Source organism: Ranitomeya variabilis, chromosome 4 (genome assembly GCF_051348905.1).
Source record: "Ranitomeya variabilis isolate aRanVar5 chromosome 4, aRanVar5.hap1, whole genome shotgun sequence".
NCBI lineage: Eukaryota > Metazoa > Chordata > Amphibia > Anura > Dendrobatidae > Ranitomeya > Ranitomeya variabilis.
The window spans coordinates 645,896,527-645,915,368 of record NC_135235.1 but is presented as its reverse complement, the minus strand read 5'-3'; the positions used below and the strand labels follow the sequence as shown (position 1 = coordinate 645,915,368).

At 45.3% G+C, this 18,842-nt stretch overlaps 1 protein-coding gene across 1 annotated transcript in view; it reads left to right on the top strand.

Moving 5' to 3' along the window:
- LOC143767390 (uncharacterized) overlaps nucleotides 1-18,842 on the top strand; it is a 32,284-nt gene that overhangs the window by 10,567 nt on the left and 2,875 nt on the right. Inside the window, exons 2-4 of the mRNA XM_077255697.1 lie at nucleotides 15,766-15,916; nucleotides 16,048-16,227; nucleotides 16,311-16,434. Of these exons, the coding sequence (XP_077111812.1) occupies nucleotides 15,860-15,916; nucleotides 16,048-16,227; nucleotides 16,311-16,434 (361 nt within the window). The 5' untranslated portion in view covers nucleotides 15,766-15,859. The remainder of the gene's footprint in view (nucleotides 1-15,765; nucleotides 15,917-16,047; nucleotides 16,228-16,310; nucleotides 16,435-18,842) is intronic.

Genomic DNA, 18,842 nt, shown 5'->3' with positions numbered 1-18,842 from the left:
GTGGAATTGAACTTGTGTGCATCATCCCCTCTGTTCACCTGTTCCCATCAGGATGTGGGAGTCGCTATTTAACCTTGCTCCTCTGTCACTTCCATGCCGGTCAACATTGTAATCAGAAGCTTTTCTGTGTCTGGAAAGCTCTTGTGATCTGAAATTGCCACTCTGATGTTATGAGTTAATACTAGAGTCTTAAAGTAATTTCAGGATGTGTTTTGATAGGGTTTTCAGCTGACCATGAAAGTGCCCTTTCTGTCTTCCTGCTATCTAGTAAGCGGACCTCGATTTTGCTAAACCTATTTTCATACTACGTTTGTCATTTTCATCTAAAATCACCGCCAATATATGTGGGGGCCTCTGTCTGCCTTTCGGGGAAATTTCTCTAGAGGTGAGCCAGGACTGTATTTTCCTCTGCCAGGATTAGTTGGTCCTCCGGCCGGCGCTGGGCGTCTAGGGATAAAACGCAGGCTACGCTACCCGGCTACTGTTAGTTGTGCGGCAGGTTTAGTTCATGGTCAGTTTAGTTTCCATCCTTCCAAGAGCTAGTTCGTATGTTTGCTGGGCTATGTTCTCTTGCCATTGAGAACCATAACAGTTTGACCGGCCCGCAAAGGGTTAAATTAATTGGCAGAGAAAGGAGAGAAAAAAGAAGTCTGCTGAAGATTTTTTTTTTTTTTTTTTTTTCCTTCAGTTCTGAGTGTGCTTCCAATTGAATCACTTGCAAGTCTGCCTATATTGCAGCCTTCCTCTCTCTCTCTCCTTCTAATCCTGGAATGGCTCTGTGTTCACCTGTTTAAAATGGATATTCAGAGTTTAGCTGCAGGTTTGAATAATCTCACCACGAAAGTTCAAAATTTACAAGACTGTGTTGTTCATGTTCCTATATCTGAACCTAGAATTCCTTTGCCTGAATTTTTCTCGGGGAATAGATCTTGCTTTCAAAATTTCAAAAATAATTGCAAGTTGTTTTTGTCCCTGAAATCTCGCTCTGCTGGAGATCCTGCTCAGCAGGTCAGGATTGTGATTTCTTTGCTCCGGGGCGACCCTCAAGATTGGGCTTTTGCATTGGCTCCAGGGGATCCTGCGTTGCTCAATGTGGATGCGTTTTTTCTGGCCTTGGGGTTGCTTTATGAGGAACCTCATTTAGAGCTTCAGGCGGAAAAAGCCTTGATGTCCCTATCTCAGAGGCAAGATGAAGTTGAATTATATTGCCAAAAATTCCGTAAATGGTCTGTGCTTACTCAGTGGAATGAGTGCGCCCTGGCGGCGAATTTCAGAGAGGGTCTCTCTGATGCCATTAAGGATGTTATGGTGGGGTTCCCTGTGCCTGCGGGTCTGAATGAGTCCATGACAATGGCTATCCAGATCGATAGACGTCTGCGGGAGCGCAAACCTGTGCACCAGTTGGCGGTGTCTACTGAGAAGACGCCAGAGAATATGCAATTTGATAGAATTCTGTCCAGAAGCGAACGGCAGAATTTTAGACGAAAAAATGGGTTGTGCTTTTATTGTGGTGATTCAACTCATGTTATATCAGCATGCTCTAAGGGTACTAAGAAGCTTGATAAGTCAGTTTCAATTGGCACTTTTCAGTCTAAGTTTATTCTATCTGTGACCCTGATTTGTTCTTTATCATCTATTACCGCGGACGCCTATGTCGACTCTGGCGCCGCTTTGAGTCTTATGGATTGGTCCTTTGCCAAACGCTGTGGGTATGATTTAGAGCCTCTTGAAACTCCTATACCTCTGAAGGGGATTGACTCCACCCCATTGGCTAGTAATAAACCACAATACTGGACACAAGTAACTATGCGGATTAATCCGGATCATCAGGAGATTATTCGCTTTCTTGTGCTGTATAATCTACATGATGTGTTGGTGCTTGGATTGCCATGGCTGCAATCTCATAACCCAGTCCTCGACTGGAAAGCTATGTCTGTGTTAAGCTGGGGATGTAAGGGGACGCATGGGGACGTACCTGTGGTTTCCATTTCATCATCTATTCCCTCTGAGATTCCTGAATTCTTGTCTGACTATCGTGATGTTTTTGAAGAACCTAAGCTTGGTTCATTACCTCCGCACCGGGAGTGCGATTGTGCCATAGATTTGATTCCGGGTAGTAAATACCCTAAGGGTCGTTTATTTAATCTGTCTGTGCCTGAACATGCTGCTATGCGAGAATATATAAAGGAGTCCTTGGAAAAGGGACATATTCGTCCTTCGTCATCTCCCTTAGGAGCCGGTTTTTTCTTTGTGTCTAAGAAAGATGGCTCTTTGAGGCCGTGTATTGATTATCGGCTTTTGAATAAAATCACGGTTAAATATCAATATCCGTTGCCACTGCTGACTGATTTGTTTGCTCGCATAAAGGGGGCCAAGTGGTTCTCTAAGATAGATCTCCGTGGGGCGTATAATTTGGTGCGAATTAAGCAGGGGGATGAGTGGAAAACCGCATTTAATACGCCCGAGGGCCACTTTGAGTATTTGGTGATGCCTTTTGGCCTTTCAAATGCCCCTTCAGTCTTTCAGTCCTTTATGCATGACATTTTCCGTGATTATTTGGATAAATTTATGATTGTGTATCTGGATGATATTCTGATTTTTTCGGATGACTGGGACTCTCATGTCCAGCAGGTCAGGAGGGTTTTTCAGGTTTTGCGGTCTAATTCCTTGTGTGTGAAGGGTTCTAAGTGCGTTTTTGGGGTGCAAAAGATTTCCTTCTTGGGATACATTTTTTCCCCCTCTTCCATCGAGATGGATCCTGTCAAGGTTCAGGCTATTTGTGATTGGACGCAACCCTCTTCTCTTAAGAGTCTTCAGAAATTTTTGGGCTTTGCTAACTTTTATCGTCGATTTATTGCTGGTTTTTCTGATGTTGTTAAACCATTGACTGATTTGACTAAGAAGGGTGCTGATGTTGCTGATTGGTCCCCTGCTGCTGTGGAGGCCTTTCGGGAGCTTAAGCGCCGCTTTTCTTCCGCCCCTGTGTTGCGTCAGCCTGATGTTACTCTTCCTTTTCAGGTTGAGGTCGACGCTTCTGAAATCGGAGCTGGGGCGGTTTTGTCGCAGAGAAGTTCCGACTGCTCCGTGATGAAACCTTGTGCTTTTTTTTCTCGTAAATTTTCGCCCGCCGAGCGGAATTATGATATTGGGAATCGGGAGCTTTTGGCCATGAAGTGGGCTTTTGAGGAGTGGCGTCATTGGCTTGAGGGGGCTAGACATCAGGTGGTGGTATTGACCGACCACAAAAATTTAATTTATCTTGAGTCCGCCAGACGCCTGAATCCTAGACAGGCGCGCTGGTCGTTGTTTTTCTCTCGGTTTAATTTTGTGGTGTCATACCTACCGGGTTCTAAGAATGTTAAGGCGGATGCCCTTTCTAGGAGTTTTGAGCCTGACTCCCCTGGTAATTCTGAACCTACAGGTATCCTTAAGGATGGAGTGATATTGTCTGCCGTTTCTCCAGACCTGCGGCGGGCCTTGCAGGAGTTTCAGGCGGATAGACCTGATCGTTGCCCACCTGGTAGACTGTTTGTTCCTGATGATTGGACCAGTAAAGTCATTTCTGAGGTTCATTCTTCTGCGTTGGCAGGTCATCCTGGAATCTTTGGTACCAGGGATTTGGTGGCAAGGTCCTTCTGGTGGCCTTCCCTGTCACGAGATGTACGAGGCTTTGTGCAGTCTTGTGACGTTTGTGCTCGGGCCAAGCCTTGTTGTTCTCGGGCTAGTGGATTGTTGTTGCCCTTGCCTATCCCGAAGAGGCCTTGGACGCACATCTCGATGGATTTTATTTCAGATCTTCCTGTTTCTCAGAAGATGTCTGTCATCTGGGTGGTGTGCGACTGTTTCTCTAAGATGGTCCATTTGGTTCCCCTGCCTAAGTTGCCCTCTTCTTCCGAGTTGGTTCCTCTGTTTTTTCAAGATGTGGTTCGTTTGCATGGTATTCCGGAGAATATCGTTTCTGACAGAGGAACCCAATTCGTGTCTAGATTTTGGCGGGCATTCTGTGCTAGGATGGGCATAGATTTGTCTTTCTCGTCTGCTTTCCATCCTCAGACTAATGGCCAGACCGAGCGGACGAATCAGACCTTGGAGACATATTTGAGGTGTTTTGTGTCTGCAGATCAGGATGATTGGGTTGCTTTTTTGCCTTTAGCGGAGTTTGCCCTCAATAATCGGGCCAGCTCTGCCACCTTGGTGTCTCCTTTTTTCTGTAATTCGGGGTTTCATCCTCGATTTTCCTCCGGTCAGGTGGAATCTTCGGATTGTCCTGGAGTGGATGCTGTGGTGGAGAGGTTGCATCAGATTTGGGGGCAGGTAGTGGACAATTTGAAGTTGTCCCAGGAGAAGACTCAGCTTTTTGCCAACCGCCAGCGTCGGGTTGGTCCTCGGCTTTGTGTCGGGGACTTGGTGTGGTTGTCTTCTCGTTTTGTCCCTATGAGGGTTTCTTCTCCTAAGTTTAAGCCTCGGTTCATCGGCCCGTACAAGATATTGGAGATTCTTAACCCTGTGTCCTTCCGTTTGGACCTCCCTGCATCTTTTTCTATTCATAATGTTTTTCATCGGTCATTATTGCGCAGGTATGAGGTACCGGTTGTGCCTTCCGTTGAGCCTCCTGCTCCGGTGTTGGTTGAGGGCGAGTTGGAGTACGTTGTGGAAAAAATCTTGGACTCCCGTATTTCCAGACGGAAACTCCAGTATCTGGTCAAATGGAAGGGATACGGTCAGGAGGATAATTCTTGGGTGACTGCCTCTGATGTTCATGCCTCCGATCTGGTCCGTGCCTTTCATAGGGCTCATCCTGATCGCCCTGGTGGTTCTGGTGAGGGTTCGGTGCCCCCTCCTTGAGGGGGGGGTACTGTTGTGAAATTGGATTTTGGGCTCCCCCGGTGGCCACTGGTGGAATTGAACTTGTGTGCATCATCCCTGTTATGACCCCAATGGCGAGGGTCTCAGAGGAACGTGGAAGTCTGCAGAATACAAAAATCCAGCTCATAGGGCAGTGGTAACTGGGTTGACCATATATCTACTCCTAACGCCAACACTAGAAGTAGCCGGGGATCATTCCTACGTTGATTCTAGATGACACGCGCCAGCCGGAGAATCTAGCTACCCCTAGTAGAGGAAAACAAAGACCTTTCTTGCCTCCAGAGAAGGGGACCCCAAAGCTGGATAGAAGCCCCCCACAAATAATGACGGTGAGGTAAGAGGAAATGACAAACACAGAAATGAACCAGGTTTAGCACAGAGAGGCCCGCCTACTGATAGCAGAATAAAGAAAGGTAACTCATATGGTCAACAAAAACCCTATCAAAATCCACACTGGAAATTCAAGAACCCCCGAACCGTCTAACGGTCCGGGGGGAGAACACCAGCCCCCTAGAGCTTCCAGCAAAGGTCAGGATATAGATTTGGAACAAGCTGGACAAAAATACAAAACCAAAACAAATAGCAAAAAGCAAAAGGCAGACTTAGCTGATATAACTGGAACCAGGATCAGTAGACAAGAGCACAGCAGACTAGCTCTGATAACTACGTTGCCAGGCATCGAACTGAAGGTCCAGGGAGCTTATATAGCAACACCCCTAACTAACGACCCAGGTGCGGATAAAAGGAATGACAGAAAAACCAGAGTCAAAAAACTAGTAACCACTAGAGGGAGCAAAAAGCAAATTCACAACAGTACCCCCCCCTTAGTGAGGGGTCACTGAACCCTCACCACGACCACCAGGGCGATCAGGATGAGCGGCATGAAAGGCACGAACTAAATCGGCCGCATGAACATCAGAGGCGACCACCCAGGAATTATCCTCCTGACCATAGCCCTTCCACTTGACCAGGTACTGAAGCCTCCGCCTGGAGAGGCGAGAATCCAAGATCTTCTCCACCACGTACTCCAACTCGCCCTCAACCAACACCGGAGCAGGAGGCTCAGCAGAAGGAACTACAGGCACAATGTACCGCCGCAACAAGGACCTATGAAATACATTGTGAATAGCAAACGACACAGGAAGATCCAGACGAAAAGATACAGGATCAAGGATTTCCAATATCTTGTAAGGCCCAATAAAACGAGGTTTAAATTTGGGAGAGGAGACCTTCATAGGAACAAAGCGGGAAGAAAGCCATACCAAATCCCCAACGCGTAGTCGGGGACCCACACCGCGGCGGCGGTTGGCAAAGCGCTGAGCCTTCTCCTGTGACAACTTCAAGTTGTCCACCACATGATTCCAGATCTGCTGCAACCTATCCACCACAGAATCCACCCCAGGACAGTCAGAAGGCTCCACATGACCCGAAGAAAAGCGAGGATGGAAACCAGAGTTGCAGAAAAAAGGCGAAACCAAGGTGGCGGAACTAGCCCGATTATTAAGGGCAAACTCAGCCAACGGCAAGAATGTCACCCAATCGTCCTGATCAGCAGAGACAAAACACCTCAAATAAGCCTCCAAAGTCTGATTGGTTCGCTCCGTCTGTCCATTAGTCTGAGGATGGAAAGCAGACGAAAACGACAAATCAATGCCCATCCTACTACAAAAGGATCGCCAGAACCTGGAAACGAACTGGGATCCTCTGTCTGACACAATATTCTCAGGGATGCCGTGCAAACGAACCACGTTCTGGAAAAACACAGGAACCAGATCGGAAGAGGAAGGCAGCTTAGGCAAAGGAACCAAATGGACCATCTTGGAGAAGCGATCACATATCACCCAGATAACGGACATGCCCTGAGATAGCGGAAGATCAGAAATGAAATCCATGGAGATATGTGTCCAAGGTCTCTTTGGGACAGGCAAGGGCAAGAGCAACCGCTGGCACGAGAACAGCAAGGCTTAGCTCGAGCACAAGTCCCACAGGACTGCACAAATGACCGCACATCCCTTGACAAGGAAGGCCACCAAAAGGACCTGGCCACCAGATCTCTGGTACCAAAAATTCCCGGGTGACCTGCCAACACCGAGGAATGAACCTCGGAACTGACTCTGCTGGTCCACTTATCCGGGACAAACAGTCTGTCAGGTGGACAAGACTCAGGCCTATCAGCCTGAAATCTCTGCAACACACGTCGCAGATCCGGAGAAATAGCTGACAAGATAACTCCATCTTTAAGAATACCAACAGGATCAGCGACTCCAGGAGCATCAGGCACAAAGCTCCTAGAAAGAGCATCGGCCTTCACATTCTTTGAACCTGGTAAATACGAGACAACAAAATCAAAGCGGGAGAAAAACAATGACCAGCGGGCCTGTCTCGGATTAAGGCGTTTAGCAGACTCGAGATACATCAGATTTTTGTGATCAGTCAAGACCACCACACGATGCTTAGCACCCTCGAGCCAATGACGCCACTCCTCAAATGCCCATTTCATGGCCAACAACTCCCGATTGCCCACATCATAATTTCGCTCGGCAGGCGAAAACTTCCTAGAGAAAAAGGCACAAGGTTTCATAACAGAGCAACCAGGGCCTCTCTGCGACAAAACGGCCCCTGCCCCAATCTCCGAAGCATCCACCTCAACCTGAAAGGGAAGTGAGACGTCAGGCTGGCACAAAACAGGCGCCGAAGTAAACCGGCGTTTCAACTCCTGGAAAGCCTCCACGGCAGCAGGAGCCCAGTTAGCTACATCGGAGCCCTTCTTGGTCATATCCGTCAAAGGTTTCACAATGCTAGAAAAATTAGCGATAAAACGACGGTAGAAGTTAGCGAAGCCCAAGAACTTCTGAAGACTCTTAACTGACGAGGGCTGAGTCCAATCAAGAATAGCTCGGACCTTGACTGGGTCCATCTCAACAGCAGAAGGGGAAAAAATGAACCCCAAAAAGGGAACCTTCTGCACACCAAAGAGACACTTTGAGCCCTTGACAAACAAAGAATTTTCACGCAAAATTTTAAAGACCAACCTGACCTGCTCCACATGCGAATCCCAATTATCAGAAAAAACCAAAATATCATCCAGATAAACAATCAAAAATTTATCCAGATACTTCCGGAAAATGTCATGCATAAAGGACTGAAAAACTGAAGGCGCATTGGAGAGCCCAAAAGGCATCACCAAGTACTCAAAATGACCTTCGGGCGTATTGAATGCGGTTTTCCATTCATCACCTTGCTTAATGCGCACAAGGTTGTACGCACCACGAAGGTCTATCTTGGTGAACCACTTGGCACCCTTAATCCGGGCAAACAAGTCAGACAACAGCGGTAAAGGATACTGAAATTTGACAGTGATCTTATTTAAAAGCCGATAATCAATACAAGGTCTCAAAGATCCGTCCTTTTTTGCCACAAAAAAGAATCCCGCACCAAGAGGGGAAGAAGACGGACGAATATGTCCTTTCTCCAGAGACTCCTTGATATATGAACGCATAGCGGTATGTTCAGGTACCGACAGATTAAACAGTCTTCCCTTAGGAAATTTACTGCCTGGGATCAAATCTATAGCACAGTCACAGTCCCTATGAGGAGGCAGTGCACTGGACTCAGACTCACTGAAGACATCCTGATAATCAGACAAATACTCCGGAACTTCCGAAGGCGTAGAAGAAGCAATAGACACAGGCAGGGAATCCCCATGAATACCACGACAGCCCCAACTTGAGACTGACATAGCCTTCCAGTCCAGGACTGGATTATGGGTCTGTAACCATGGCAGCCCTAAAACAACCAAATCATGCATTTTATGTAAAACCAGGAAACGTATCACCTCGCGGTGTTCAGGAGTCATGCACATGGTAACCTGTGTCCAATACTGCGGTTTATTTGCTGCCAATGGTGTAGCATCAATACCCCTAAGAGGAATAGGATTTTCCAATGGTTCAAGAGTAAAACCACAGCGCTTAGCAAATGAGAGATCCATGAGACTCAGGGCAGCACCTGAATCTACAAACGCCATGACAGGATAAGATGACAGTGAGCAAATCAAAGTTACAGACAGAATAAATTTAGGTTGCAAATTACCAACGGTGACAGGACTAACAACCTTAGCTATACGTTTAGAGCATGCTGAGATAACATGTGTAGAATCACCACAGTAGTAGCACAAGCCATTCCGGCGTCTATGAATTTTCCGCTCATTTCTAGTCAGGATTCTATCACATTGCATTAAATCAGGTGTCTGTTCAGACAACACCATGAGGGAATTTGCGGTTTTTCTATCACATTGCACCGAATTAGGTGTCTGTTCAGACAACACCATGAGGGAATTTGCGGTTTTGCGCTCCCGCAACCGCCGGTCAATTTGAATAGCCAGTGCCATAGTATCATTCAGACCTGTGGGAATGGGAAAACCCACCATAACATTCTTAATGGCTTCAGAAAGGCCATTTCTAAAATTAGCGGCCAGTGCACACTCGTTCCAATGTGTCAGCACGGACCATTTCCGAAATTTTTGGCAATACACTTCAGCCTCGTCCTGCCCCTGAGACATAGCCAGCAAGGCCTTTTCTGCCTGAATCTCAAGATTGGGTTCCTCATAAAGTAAACCGAGCGCCAGAAAAAACGCATCAAGATCAGCCAATGCCGGATCTCCTGGCGCCAGCGAAAAAGCCCAATCCTGAGGGTCGCCCCGTAAGAACGAAATAACAATTTTTACTTGCTGAGCAGAATCTCCAGATGAACAGGGTCTCAGGGACAAAAACAATTTACAATTATTCACGAAATTCCTAAACTTAAACCTGTCTCCGGAAAACAGTTCAGGAATCGGTATTTTAGGTTCTGACCTAGGATTTCTGATAACATAGTCTTGTATGCCCTGCACACGAGTAGCCAGCTGGTCCACACTTGTAATCAAGGTCTGGACATTCATGTCTGCAGCAAGCATAGCCACTCTGAGGTAAAGGGGAAGAAGAAAAAAAAAAAAAAACTCAGAATCTTCTTTCTTATAATCCCTCTTCTGCAATGCATTAAACATTTAATACCGGCCTGGCAAACTGTTATGACCCCAATGGCGAGGGTCTCAGAGGAACGTGGAAGTCTGCAGAATACAAAAATCCAGCTCATAGGGCAGTGGTAACTGGGTTGACCATATATCTACTCCTAACGCCAACACTAGAAGTAGCCGGGGATCATTCCTACGTTGATTCTAGATGACACGCGCCAGCCGGAGAATCTAGCTACCCCTAGTAGAGGAAAACAAAGACCTTTCTTGCCTCCAGAGAAGGGGACCCCAAAGCTGGATAGAAGCCCCCCACAAATAATGACGGTGAGGTAAGAGGAAATGACAAACACAGAAATGAACCAGGTTTAGCACAGAGAGGCCCGCCTACTGATAGCAGAATAAAGAAAGGTAACTCATATGGTCAACAAAAACCCTATCAAAATCCACACTGGAAATTCAAGAACCCCCGAACCGTCTAACGATCCGGGGGGAGAACACCAGCCCCCTAGAGCTTCCAGCAAAGGTCAGGATATAGATTTGGAACAAGCTGGACAAAAATACAAAACCAAAACAAATAGCAAAAAGCAAAAGGCAGACTTAGCTGATATAACTGGAACCAGGATCAGTAGACAAGAGCACAGCAGACTAGCTCTGATAACTACGTTGCCAGGCATCGAACTGAAGGTCCAGGGAGCTTATATAGCAACACCCCTAACTAACGACCCAGGTGCGGATAAAAGGAATGACAGAAAAACCAGAGTCAAAAAACTAGTAACCACTAGAGGGAGCAAAAAGCAAATTCACAACACATCCCCTCTGTTCACCTGTTCCCATCAGGATGTGGGAGTCGCTATTTAACCTTGCTCCTCTGTCACTTCCATGCCGGTCAACATTGTAATCAGAAGCTTTTCTGTGTCTGGAAAGCTCTTGTGATCTGAAATTGCCACTCTGATGTTATGAGTTAATACTAGAGTCTTAAAGTAATTTCAGGATGTGTTTTGATAGGGTTTTCAGCTGACCATGAAAGTGCCCTTTCTGTCTTCCTGCTATCTAGTAAGCGGACCTCGATTTTGCTAAACCTATTTTCATACTACGTTTGTCATTTTCATCTAAAATCACCGCCAATATATGTGGGGGCCTCTGTCTGCCTTTCGGGGAAATTTCTCTAGAGGTGAGCCAGGACTGTATTTTCCTCTGCCAGGATTAGTTGGTCCTCCGGCCGGCGCTGGGCGTCTAGGGATAAAACGCAGGCTACGCTACCCGGCTACTGTTAGTTGTGCGGCAGGTTTAGTTCATGGTCAGTTTAGTTTCCATCCTTCCAAGAGCTAGTTCGTATGTTTGCTGGGCTATGTTCTCTTGCCATTGAGAACCATAACAATTTACTATCAGTACTGTACAACCTAAATTTCTGTTATCGGTGTCCTTGATCTGCTCATTGTCATAATTTTCTGTCATGGCGTTTGTGGAACTGGCGTTTGAACTTAATGGATTTTGAGTTTGCCAGGCGTTGTGGTTTTCCCTTGCAGCCTTTGCAGAACCCTATTCCTTTAAGGGGGATTGATGCTACACCTTTGGCTAAAAATAAGCCCCAGTTTTGGACACAGGTGACCATGCACATGGCGCCAGCCCATCAGGAAGATTGTCGATTTCTGGTGTTGCATAATTTGCATGATGTTATCGTGCTGGGTTTCCCGTGGTTGCAGGTACATAATCCTGTGTTGGATTGGAAATCTATGTCTGTGACTTGTTGGGGTTGTCAGGGGGTTCATAATGATGTTCCTTTGATGTCAATCTCCTCTTCTTCCTCTTCTGAAATTCCAGAGTTTTTGTCTGATTTTCAGGATGTATTCGATGAGCCCAAGTCCAGTTCCCTTCCACCGCACAGGGACTGTGATTGTGCGATTTACTTGATTCCAGGCAGTAAGTTTCCTAAGGGCCGACTTTTCAACCTGTCTGTGCCTGAACATACCGCCATGCGGAGTTATGTTAAGGAATCTTTGGAGAAAGGGCATATTCGGCCATCTTCTTCACCGTTGGGAGCAGGGTTTTTTTTTTAGTTGCTAAGAAGGATAGCTCCTTGAGACCTTGTATTGATTATCGCCTCTTGAATAAGATCACGGTCAAGTTTCAATACCCTTTACCTTTGCTTTCCAATTTGTTTGCTAGGATTAAGGGGGCTAGTTGGTTTACGAACATTGACCTTCGGGGGGCATATAATCTTGTTCGTATTAAGCAGGGTGATGAATGGAAAACTGCGTTTAATATGCCCGAAGGCCATTTTGAATACCTTGTGATGCCATTCGGGCTCACTAACTCTCCATCTGTTTTTCAATCCTTCATGCATGATATCTTCCGGACTTATATTGATAAATTCTTGATTGTATATTTGGACGATATTTTGATTTTTTTCCGATGATTGGAAGTCTCATGTGGAACAGGTCAGGATGGTATTTCAGATCCTTCGTGACAATGCTTTGTTTGTGAAGGGGTCTAAGTGTCTCTTTGGGGTGCAGAAGGTTTCTTTTTTGGGCTTTATTTTTTCTCCCTCATCTATGTAGATGGATCTGGTTAAGGTTCAGGCCATTCATGATTGGATTCAACCCACATCCGTGAAGAGCCTTCAGAAATTTTTGGGTTTTGCAAATTTTTATCGCCGGTTCATTGCTAACTTCTCCAGCGTGGTTAAACCCTTGACTGATTTGACGAAAAAAGGCGCTGATGTGGCGAATTGGTCCTCTGCGGCTGTCTCTGCCTTTCAGGAGCTTAAACGCCGATTTACTTCTGCTCCGGTGTTGCGCCAACCAGATGTTTCTCTTCCGTTTCAGGTTGAGATTGATGCTTCTGAGATTGGGGCAGGGGCCGTTTTGTCTCAGCGGGATTCTGTTGGTTCTTTGATGAAACCGTGTGCCTTCTTCTCCCGCAAGTTTTCACCTGCTGAACGCAATTGTGATGTCGGCAATTGGAAGTTGTTGGCTATGAAGTGGGCTTTTGAGGAGTGGCGACATTGGCTTGAGGGAGCTAAGCACCGTATTGTGGTCCACTCCTGACCCATCATAAGAATTTGATTTACCTCGAGTCTGCCAAACGGCTGGGTCCTAGACAGGCTCGATGGTCCTTGTTTTCTTCCCGTTTTGATTTCGTGGTTTCGTATCTTCCGGGTTCTAAGAATATTAAGGCTGATGCCCTTTCTAGGAGTTTTTTGCCTGATTCTCCTGAGGTCCTTGAACCAGTCGGCATTCTGAAAGAAGGGGTGGTCCTTTCTGCCATTTCCCCTGATTTACGGCGGGTTCTTCAGGAATTTCAGGCTGATAGACCTGACCGCTGTCCTGTGGGGAAATTGTTTGTTCCTGACAGATGGACTAGTAGAGTGATTTCTGAGGTTCACTGTTCTGTGTTGGCTGGTCATCCTGGTATTTTTGGTACCAGAGATTTGGTTGGTAGGTCCTTTTGGTGGCCTTCATTGTCACGTGATGTGCGTTCTTTTGTGCAGTCCTGTGGGACTTGTGCGCGGGCCAAGCCTTGTTGTTCCCGTGCTAGTGGGTTACTTTTGCCATTGCCGGTCCCTGAGAGGCCCTGGACGCATATTTCTATGGATTTTATTTCTGATCTTCCGGTTTCCCAGAGGATGTCGGTTATCTGGGTTGTTTGTGAGCGGTTTTCTAAGATGGTTCATTTGGTGCCTTTGCCTAAATTGCCTTCCTCTTCAGAGTTGGTTCCGTTGTTTTTTCAGCATGTGGTTCGTTTGCATGGTATTCCGGAGAATATTGTGTCCGACAGAGGTTCCCAGTTTGTTTCTAGGTTTTGGCGGGCCTTTTGTACTATGCTGGGCATTGATTTGTCTTTTTCTTCTGCATTTCATCCTCAAACAAATGGCCAGACCGAGCGAACTAATCAGACTTTGGAGACTTATTTGAGATGCTTTGTGTCTGCCGATCAGGATGATTGGGTGGCCTTTTTGCCATTGGCCGAGTTTGCCCTTAATAATCGGGCCAGTTCGGCTACTTTGGTTTCGCCTTTTTTTTGTAATTTTGGTTTTCATCCTCGTTTTTCTTCTGGGCAGGTTGAGCCTTCTGACTGTCCTGGTGTGGATTCTGTGGTTGACAGGTTGCAGCAGATTTGGGCTCATGTGGTGGACAATTTGGTGTTGTCTCAGGAGGAGGCTCAGCGTTTTGCTAACCGTCGTCGGTGTGTTGGTTCCCGGCTTCGGGTTGGGGATTTGGTTTGGTTGTCTTCCCGTCATGTTCCTATGAAGGTCTCTTCCCCTAAGTTTAAGCCTCAGTTTATTGGTCCTTATAGGATTTCTGAGATTATTAATCCGGTGTCTTTTCGATTGGCGCTTCCGGCCTCTTTTGCTATCCATAATGTCTTCCATAGATCTTTATTGCGGAAATATGTGGTGCCCGTTGTTCCCTCTGTTGATCCTCCGGCCCCTGTTTTGGTTAATGGGGAGTTGGAGTATGTGGTTGAGAAGATTTTGGATTCTCATTTTTCGAGGCGGAGGCTTCAGTACCTTGTCAAATGGAAGGGTTATGGCCAGGAGGATAATTCTTGGGTTTTTGCTTCTGATGTTCATGCTGCTGATCTGGTCTGTGCCTTTCATCTGGCTCGTCCTGATCGGCCTGGGGGCGCTGGTGAGGGTTCGGTGACCCCTCCTCAAGGGGAGGGTACTGTTGTGAATTCTGCTTTTGGGTTCCCTCCGGTGGTAGTAGGTGGTAATGCAGTTGTCCCTGGGTTGCAGTCCTGGTCAGGTGTGTCTGCTGATTGCAGTTCTGACTGGGGTATTTAGGTGTGCAGGATTCATTAGTCCTTGCCAGTTGTCAATTGTTGTTGGGAGGTGTTGGACCTCTGCCTGGTTCCTCCTGTCTTTCTGCCAAATCAGCAAAGATAAGTGTCTGATTTTTTTTTCCTGTGGCACACATGCTGTGTGCTTCACAATTCAGTGCTATTCTTTGTGTTTTCTTGTCCAGCTTAGATTGTGTCAGTATTTTCTCAGTCTTGCTGGATTCTCTGGAGTGGCAGATATACATTCCATGTCTTTAGTTAGATTGTGGAACTTTTTATATTATCTGTTGTGGATATTTTTGGAAGGGTTTTAATACTGACCGCCTAGTAATCTGTCCTATCCTTTCCTATTTAGCTAGAGTGGCCTCTTTTGCTAAATCCTGTTTTCTACCTGCGTGTGTCTATTCTTCTCCTACTCACAGTCATTATTCGTGGGGGGGCTGCCTATCCTTTGGGGGTCTGCTCTGAGGCAAGATAGCATTCCTATTTCCATCTATAGGGGTATTTAGTCCTCCGGCTGTGTCGAGGTGTCTAGGGTTTGTTAGGCACACCCCACGGCTACTTCTAGTTGCAGTGTTAGTTCAGGATTTGCGGTCAGTACAGGTTCCACCGACTCCAGAGAAAGTTTTCATGCGGCTCCAAGGTCACCGGATCATAACAGGATATGGGTTGAACTAGATGGACTAAAAGTCTTCCTTCAACCTTAATAACTATGTTACTATGTAATATCCGTTTTGGACAATTCTTGATGCTTTATGGGTTCTCTTTCAATATTTTCCTGGAAACTATCCACTGGGAAAGTTCTACTTTTTGTAGGATGACAATAAGATGTAAGAGACTGATCATCATGTGTGAGGACTTCATATGGATTGAGATCCATAAGGCATTCCTGACTCAATAGTTGCATTGTTCGAATTGTTCGAAACGCTTTGGTTTTACAGAGGGTCTCAAACCACATTTTTGCCCAGTGTCTACACCTCTTTTGCATATTAATGGACTTCAAATACAGTATGTACAGTATCATTTTTTCTATACTTTGGAAGCTAGATATTCTCTCTTCATGAAATATGCTTATGATGCTTTCACAATGCTTTCCTATTCCAATTTAGGTCCCTACAATATCGGATCCTCTCAGTGGAGATCTTCTATAAAAAGATATTTTCCCTGATTGACTTGTCAAGGATAGATAGGGACAAAGACAAGATGGCGGAGAAGATATTACACCTCACCCTAGAAATCCTCTGCCATCTTACAGGAGAGGTGAGAGATTCTGATGACATCACATTACATCATTCTTATCTATATGGAAATAACAGATGGACAGAACTGGAGAGGTGAGGACTCTGGAAATATCTGTAGTGAGATTTATTAATGTGTCTCTCCATAACCAGGATTACACAGTAGTGAAGAAGACCTCTAGTGAGCGCTGTCATGCCCCTGTGTCTGAGGAATGGGGAAGACCCCTGAGCCCAATCATGGGTCCTCCACCTCATATCCTGAAACATGAGGACATGAATAAACAGAAGATCCTACAACTCACCTACAAGATGATTGAGCTGCTGACTGGAGAGGTGATACTGCTGGGAATGCTGGCAAATAATACACTAATGCTATGAAGGGATCGGGGTAATGACGGTATCATTGTATATGTCAGGTTCCTATAAGGTGTCAGGATGTCACCGTCTATTTTTCCATGGAGGAGTGGGAATATTTAGAAGGACACAGAGATCTGTACAAAGATGTCATGATGGAGGTTCCCCAGCCCCTCACATCACCAGGTAATAGATAGTACTAAATACACACTTGCAGTGAATCAAGGTTCCTGGAATGTCATTTTCTATTTTAAATATTATCTTATTAGCAAGCACCCATATCCAAGCCGATTTCAGAATATCTCACACACTTTGTTATATACAAGGGCTTCATATGGAGTTGACTTTGTTTTGACTCTACTCATGAACTGACTCAGGAAGCTGGTTGTAGGACCATTCTCCCAACCCAGTCCAATGTTGGAATGCACTGACATACACAGTCAGGAGAGGGTCCCTTTCCAAGAACAGTATATTGACCCTTTGCAGTCCAATAGTTCATCATAATGCATCTCCTGCTTTGGAGATGGAAAAGAGCCCCCTTACCTCTTGGGCTCCTCTGTAACCACACAGGTTGCACAAATTATATGTTTGCCTTTGTTGTATAATTGTCAATTCACATTTGAACCTACAGATACACACCCCCTAGGCCTCTATATACTATAATGCAAACCCCATAGACCTCTATATAGTATAATACAATCTTCATAGGCCTCCATATAGTATAATGCACTCACCATAGGCCTCTATATATAGTATAATGCACTCCCCATAGGCCTATATAATATAATTTACTCCCCTTGGGACTCCATGTAGTATAATGCACTCCCCACAGTCATATATATAGTATAATGCACTCCCCATAGGCCTCCATATAGTATTATACACTCCTTATAAGTCTCTATATAGCATAATGCACTCTCCATAGGCCTCTATAGTTGTGCTTAAACATTTACATACCCCGGCAGAATTTTTGCTTTCTTGGCCTTTTTTCACAGACTATGAATGATAACACCAAAACTTTTTCTCCACTAACGGTTAGTGGTTGGGTGACGACATTTATTCTCAAACTACAGTGTTTTCTCTTTTTAAATCATAATGACAACCCAAAACATCCAAATGACCCTGATCAAAAGTTCACATACCCTAGTGATTTTGACCTGATAACATGCACAGAAGTTGACACAAATGGGTTTGAATGGCTGCTAAATTTAACATCCTCACCTGTGACCTATTTGCTTGTAATGAGAGTGTGTGCATAAAAGCTGAGTGAGTTTCTGGGATCCAGACAGCTTCTTGCATCTTTCATCCAGCCACTGACTGAAGACTAGTCAATGGATCTACAGGAAAAGGTAGTTAAAGTGTATAAAACAGGAGAGGGATACAAAAAGATACCCAAGGAATTGATAATGTCAGTCAGCAGCGTTCAAACTGTGATTAAGAAATGGAAAATCAAGGGCTCTGTAAAAACAAAACCAGACCAAAAATGTCGTCCATAACTGCCAGGAAATTTGTTCGGGATGCAAAGGAAAGCTCACAAATAACATCAGCTGATATACAGGACTCTCTGTAACCTAGCGGTGTGGCTGTTTCAAAATGCACAATAAGGAGGCACTTGTAGAAAAATGGGCTGCATGGTTGAGTCGCCAGGAGAAAGCCATTACTGCACAAATGCCACAAAGTATCTCACCTACATTACGCAAAACAGCACAGAGACAAGGCTCAAAACTTCTGGAAGAAGGTAATTTGGAGTGATGAGACGAAAATTGAACTTTTTGGCCGCAACCATAAACGTTTCATTTGGAGAGAGGTTAACAAGGCCTATGATGAAAGGAACACTATTCTTACTGTTGCGATGCACAGAGGTGGATCGCTGATGTTTTGGGGATGTGTGAGCTACAAAGGCACAGAAAACTTGGTCAAAGTTGAAGAAATGATGAATGCAGCACGTTATCAGCAAATACTGGAGGCAAATTTGCACTCATCAGCCCGGAAGCTGGGCATGGTACAAACTTGGACGTTCCTACATGACAACGATCCAAAACACAAGACCAAGACAACCTGTCATTTACAGGAACTGGAGGTTTTTTGTCAAAAGGAGTGGGCAGCTTTACTATCTGAGAAAATAATTAACCTCATCCACAACTACCACAAAAGACTTCAAGCTGTCATTGATGTTAGAGGGGGCAATACACGGAATTAAGAAATGGGGTATGTGAACTTTTGATCAGGGTCATTTGGATGTTTTGGGTTGTCATTATGATTTAAAAAGAGAAAACACAATAGTTTGACAATAATTGGCTTCACGCAACCACTAACCATTAGTGGAGAAAAAGTTTTGATGTTATCATTCATATTCTCTGAAAAAAAGGCCAAGAAAGCAAAAATTCTGCCGGGGTATGTAAACTTTTGAACACCACTGTATATAGAATAATGCACTCCCCATATGCCCATACATAGTATAATGCACTCCCCATAGACCTCTATATATAGTGTAATGCACTCTCCACAGGCCTATATACAGTATAATACACTGCCCATATGCCTCTATATCACTCTAATTGAGGGAGAAGCTAGGTGCGCAACAACGGAAAGAG